At 44.7% G+C, this 6000-nt stretch overlaps 1 protein-coding gene across 1 annotated transcript in view; it reads left to right on the forward strand.

Moving 5' to 3' along the window:
- The window catches only part of LOC138579237 (ninjurin-1-like), a 426744-nt gene extending 421122 nt beyond the window's left edge, over positions 1-5622 (forward strand). The window contains exon 4 of the mRNA XM_069649765.1: positions 5151-5622. Coding sequence (XP_069505866.1) covers positions 5151-5295 — 145 coding nt within the window. The 3' untranslated portion in view covers positions 5296-5622. The remainder of the gene's footprint in view (positions 1-5150) is intronic.
- Positions 5623-6000: the final 378 nt, after the last annotated feature.

The following is a 6000-nucleotide window of genomic DNA, read 5'->3' on the forward strand; positions in this document are numbered from 1 at the left end:
GTCCACAAATAATCTTTTCCCAGACTCTGTGCCTAAGTCTTGTCCACTGAAATCCGAGAATACCTTTCGAACCGATTGAAGAACTCAGTAGCACCCTCAGACTTTCCTTGGACACAGGCCATAAGTTTGTCCCATATAATTCTTTTTTCTGGAATTATAGTTTTTAATTTTGCAACAATTCTATCAGGCAAAGTTAGTATTACCTGAGGCGGTCTTTCACCAGCTGGCCTTTCTTCATCGAGTCTAGTTATTTTCACCCATGTATCTCCCAACCCAGGTACGTCGTCAATAGTTCTAACTTGTTTCCATAAATCTACGGGCAGGAGTACAGGAAACAACAAATCAATGTCGCCTAGGGTGAACACTGAGGACTGCAAAACAGACTCTATCTCTTTATAGAACCCTGTCGGAATGTTCCTAATGTCGGGAATGGATTGTCTAATAGTGTTCACTTCCTGTCGTGAAAACGGGACGTGGACAAACTGCGATACATAATGTGCGGGAATGTCCACAGCAGGTGTACCTGCTGCAACATTAGCAGGAATCTCAACCTTTGGGACAAATTTCGGAGGTACCTCTCTCATAGGCAACTGAGATATAGGCAACTCCGAATGCTTATTAAGCAACAGAGCTAAGTCGAGCGCTAAAGCAGTCGAAGAAGTGTCAAGTGAAAAAGCTCTCTTGTAAATACTCAATAACTCTGTGGGACAACTAATCTTCCTTTTTACAAACTCATCCTGCAGGTATTCTACCATTACCTGTATCACTTACCTCTGTATTTCTAGCGTATATTGACTATACGTGTCATATACTTCAACAAGAGTTATCGACATATCCGAAATCCATCTAGGTGCATCTCTCGTACAAATTTGTGCTTCCTCAGATATCGAATTACGACAAGGAAGGGACCGTTTCTGTACATACATATTTTCCTCCTCATCATCCTCATTCTGTAACATTTCGAACTCCTTTCTATACCCAAATAACCTCTCGACATGCTCATTTACCTTCTCCATAGTGTCTCTAGAAAACGCTAGAGTATTTAGATCCATTAACCCTTGCGGGAGATCCGCATAATTTAATCTTCCCCACATTATACATAACTGAATCCCTAAACCTTCAATAAAAAAGTTTTTCTCAGGAAAATTATCCATATTATAAAGTGTGGCATAAATGCTAGCTTGATCATCCTTCTCAATACAATGCTTAGCCCATGCAATTAACTCATGTTTCTTCTCCGGTGGTACAGTATTGCGAGTGACAACCTTTGACCCTGCACCTCGATCGATTACAAGCAGCTCAGGACCACTTGGAAGAGAGGGAGCAGGCAAATTTGATGGAGGTACTGTAACTGGTGGGATAAAAAGAGGTGGGGGAGCAGGAGGAAAGGGAACATTAGGCAGAGCAAGAACAACAGGAACAACAACAGGTGGAGCAGGAATAACAGGAGGAAGAGGCAAAGCAGCAGGAAGAGGAACATACGGAGGTGGCGCAGAAGCACCAGGCCTTCGTTCATTTAATAATTTGTCTATAAACTCATCAGAAACATGAAGATCTTTAGAAGGATAGATTTTCTGAATACCGAGTGAGAAAGCCCTATCCATATTTCTAGTCGATTCAGAATGTTTATCTTGGTCATACAATAGTTCTTTTTCGGCGTTTGTCTTGTGACGGCACGCATAATACTCTCTACTTTTAAGTTGTTGCAACGCTTCTTTTTTCCAATTCTGCAAAACATCAAATGCTGCAGGTCTAGCCTTTTTCTTTAATAGAATTCACTCTAAATACTCAATACGAGGGATTTCAAAACTACAATTGATTGGCCACTGAAGTTTGGAGGCATGTCTTGTTTGTCTGTGCCAAATGTCATTAAATACAATACTTCCAATGTTATACTTACAGTACATAGTACATGCCGGCGACCCCTCCTGTGGTGCTGGACGGTTAAATTCCAAAGATTGTCTATCACTGCGGAATAATGCCCTAAAGCAGGTAGACAATTTCCCAGGCATATCTCAAATTCTTGTTGTTACCTGGTCAATAATTGTGTCTCCAGATACAATGCGCCAAAATTCAAATTGTCAGGATAAATTAAGAATCGGGTCACGACTCACCTGATCAAACCTAAGGAGGTCCGATCGGATTTCCAAGAACTTACCTAACTAATCTTACCTCATGTATAGTGATTTCGGCAAATCTGCCCGCCTCGATAAGTGGACCCTCGTCAAGATGCCGTCTCCGACCACACGCTTATCGTCCAAGGATCAGGTCGTGCAGCGCTGCTGAGGTGTCCCGTCTCGTTCAGTGGGGCCCATTATGTCACAGTCACACCGTCCGATCCCGGTCCGATAGCGTGCGTCAACCTTCAACAATCCGGCATCAATCTTGAGGGTCCTTATGCGGGCGCCAACTGTGAAAACAAAATCAAAATATCGAGGCTGAGTACCCCAAAAGGAAATACACCGAACACGGGTTACAAAGGAACATACAAAGTACTTTATTTTATACTGAATCCAGTTACAAAAAAAGAGCAAAATCAGATAGCTATCGGCCCTCAGTACAACACAACGAACTCCAGCGTGGTTCAGTGTGTTCAGTGAGAGACATTGTACATTAGAATGCATTCGCTTTTTATACACTTGGTGGGCACGATGCCCAGCCCCACTTCGGGTTAATATTCCACTTAATACATCACCAATCTAAGGTTCGTGCCAAGTCTCGAACAACCGCATATAACTGGTTTGCCTTTAATACATGTATCAACAAGCCTATTCAATAACTGTGTATTCTAAGATTTTCCATGCAGGCCTTCTCAAACATTAATACAATGTAGTTAAACAGATGTTCTACGTTCAGTATTTGAATTCATTGTTTCAACATATGCTCATGGATTACTTTCATTGCACGAGTAATCCTTCTACACACAGGTCAACAAAGGACACGGTCTCAGTTCACAACCTCAACAAGTGGCCTGCAGGCAAGTTACATATTAGCTATGTACAGAGGTCAAGACGGCCATGTTGTATTCTGGAATGACATTGTCCACCATTTTAACTCACAGGGTGACTTTTACAAAGCGAATCCTAAAATGGCGGATCTCCCTAAAATGGCGGCTTACATTGATTTAAGGTCAGGACCTTGCAACACGGATTCTTTTGCAAGCGACTTTCGAGCAGCTTGGCCTAGGCCAATATTAATATATTTATTGCAATAGGAGGCACAATATAATTTCACTTTTGACAACCTCTGCAACCACTTATTTGCCACTGGCTCCTTCCCTCAACCCTTAAGCACGCTCTTGTGCACCCGCTCCTAAAAAAGCCGCCTGCTGACCCTTCTTGCCCAGCTAACTATCGCTCCATCTGTATCACACTTTGGGCAAACTCATGGAAAATCTGATCATCCTGCAACTTACCCTCCACACAGAAATGGCTGGCTGCCTCCACAACCACCAGCCCATTTTCAGGGCAGCCAGAGGCACAGAAACAACAGTTCTCCTGAACACATGTGAAGACTTACATTCTAATCTGGACTCTATCTTTCCTACTGTTCTGATCCTCCTCAATCTTTCTTATGCCTTTGACACAGTCAACCACTCCATCCTCATAAACGGTCTCCATGATACCCTAGGCATCATGACAGGGCACTGCTGTGGCTTACCTCCTTCCTTTAAGATAGACCATCCCAACTGCAATTGGGTCCTTTTCATTCCTCCACCTCACTCTCTACCTGTGGAGTCCCTCAGGGCTCTATCCTACCGCCATGGCTCTTCAACATCTACCTGGCCCCTTTGGCCCATCTGATCTCCACCTTCTCTCCCCACTTCCAGTGTTATGCAGATGCCACACAGCTCTCTTTGAAGCTGCCATCCTCTTCCTCCTCCTTCATACCTGGCTGCCTGCCTGAATACTATTCAGGATGGTGCTGTGCCAATGATCTCTGCCTTAATGCCTCTAAGACAGAGATCCTTCTCATTGGGACGCCTGCTCCTTTTTTCCCCACCACTCTCCAGCCAGCCTCTTGGGTCCATTCCCCTCACCCCCTTGTGAGGCAAACAACCTTGGGATCATTGTGACTTCTCTCTTACCTTCTCTCCACACATCGCAGACCTTGCCAAGAAGTCCAACTTTCAGTTGCACCTCCTCAGGGGTATTCTACCTTTCCTCACCTTCCCCAAGAAGTTCAACATCTCCAGAGCCCTAGTTCTCCCTAGGCTGAAGCATCTTCCTAAATCTACCTCTTTCCTCCTTTCGCCCCCTTCAACTAATCCAGAATAGGGCTGCAAGTATTATCCTTTGCCTCAAGCTCAGGGACCATATCTCTCCTGCCCAAAAATCTCTCCACTGGCTCGCGGTGTCCGCAAGGATCAAATTAAAAACCCTTTGCATCATCCACAAAGCTGTCTGGGGCCTAGGACCACTCTGCATCCAACTTTCCCTCCTTAAATGCCTACCGGCCTCAGGCTCCAACTCTCTGTAGGTCAAACGTTTCTCCAGAGAGTGGGATGTATATCCCTCTCCTTGGCTGGCTCCCCCCTCTGGAATTGCCTCCCTCCACCCCTCAGACTTGAGCTGGATCTTCTTATGTTCCCGAAACTTCTCAAGACTTTCCATTTCACCTCTTCTTTCCCTCTCCACCTCCATTGCTAACTTTCCCTCTGCTGCTGGGACTGGGGCCTCGTCCCTTCAGAGTCATACAGGGGCCAAACCACCCCTACCAGTCCCCCCAGGATCCCTTACCAGCACTTGCCCTTGGGCACCCTTTCCCAAACCAGCCCTTCTCCCTGTCCACTGCACTCATCCTCACTCCCCCCTCTTGCCCCAGGCACTTGCCACCTTGCCCCCCCCAGCACTTGCCCAACCCCACCCTTGGAGGCACCCCATTCTTGCACTTCAACCTTGATCCTCTTTATCCCCTGGCGCCTGCACCTACCTCCTTGTTCATGCACCTGCACAGTAGGATTGTCACAAGGACAATATAACTGTTTTTTTGTTGCTCTACTTTATTATTCCCATCTCCCCCCTCCCAATCTTGTCTTGTGGCGCCTGGAAACACTTGTATAGGCGCCATACAAAAGTCCAATAAATAAAATAAATACATTCCCAGACGGAATGTCTTGATTGACATGTTATTTTCTTTTCTTCTTGTAGAGTTCACCTGCTGAATAACATAGTGACTGGGTTAATCTTGGTCATTACATCCGTCAACGTGTTCATCACTGCCTTCTGGTTCTCCTCGCCCTATACCGACAACGAGGAAACCTTTTCGGCTGCAGAGACCAGCGCTGAGTGTTAAAAGGATAATGACTCTTGCATCCAGTAAATTCGAGCCAAATGTTGCTATCGCCTTCACCTACTCATGCTGCAAAGACGAAATCCCGAAAGTGATCTGACAGTGGGAGCCCCTACATGCCTTCAAAAGCATGAACACATGCCGACCTTTCCAGATATCAGAGGATTTTTCACTAACATGTATCTTAAACACTTGGTGGTGGTACTATCTTATTGGTTAATGATACATATCTGGGAACTCAGTTTGTGGCGTTTGATATTTTGCATTGTAATAATAGCATGCAATACTTTATTGCACATCACATAAGAAGTTACCCAATTAAATGTTCTTACACTACCTTCTGTTTTTTATAAGTGGAGAAATTGCATTTTCATGTTGAACTAATAACAATGATTTACGGACACATTGATATACTTTAACATTCTTGCATCTGGTCACTCCTCCACTCAAGGCTAAAGGTGTAGTCCTTGGATTGCATGCCTCAACAAAGGGTACTTCGTCTTCTGTGTTGATTGCCCAGATGTGGAGCAAGTTTATGAAGGTGCTTGCTGACTTCTAGCCGGCCGTTATGCTTTGTCACTTCAGTATCTAGACAAAGGACGTGAGGTGCATTTCTGGTGCACTCCAAGGACACCATATTGTTTTTCATGAGCACTGCCATATCCTTAACATAATTTGGAGTTCATTAATAAAAGATGGAAATAGCAT

The sequence above is a fragment of the Ambystoma mexicanum genome, chromosome 1p (assembly GCF_040938575.1).
Source record: "Ambystoma mexicanum isolate Mex_15411 chromosome 1p, UKY_AmexF1_1, whole genome shotgun sequence".
Classification (NCBI taxonomy): Eukaryota; Metazoa; Chordata; class Amphibia; order Caudata; family Ambystomatidae; genus Ambystoma; species Ambystoma mexicanum.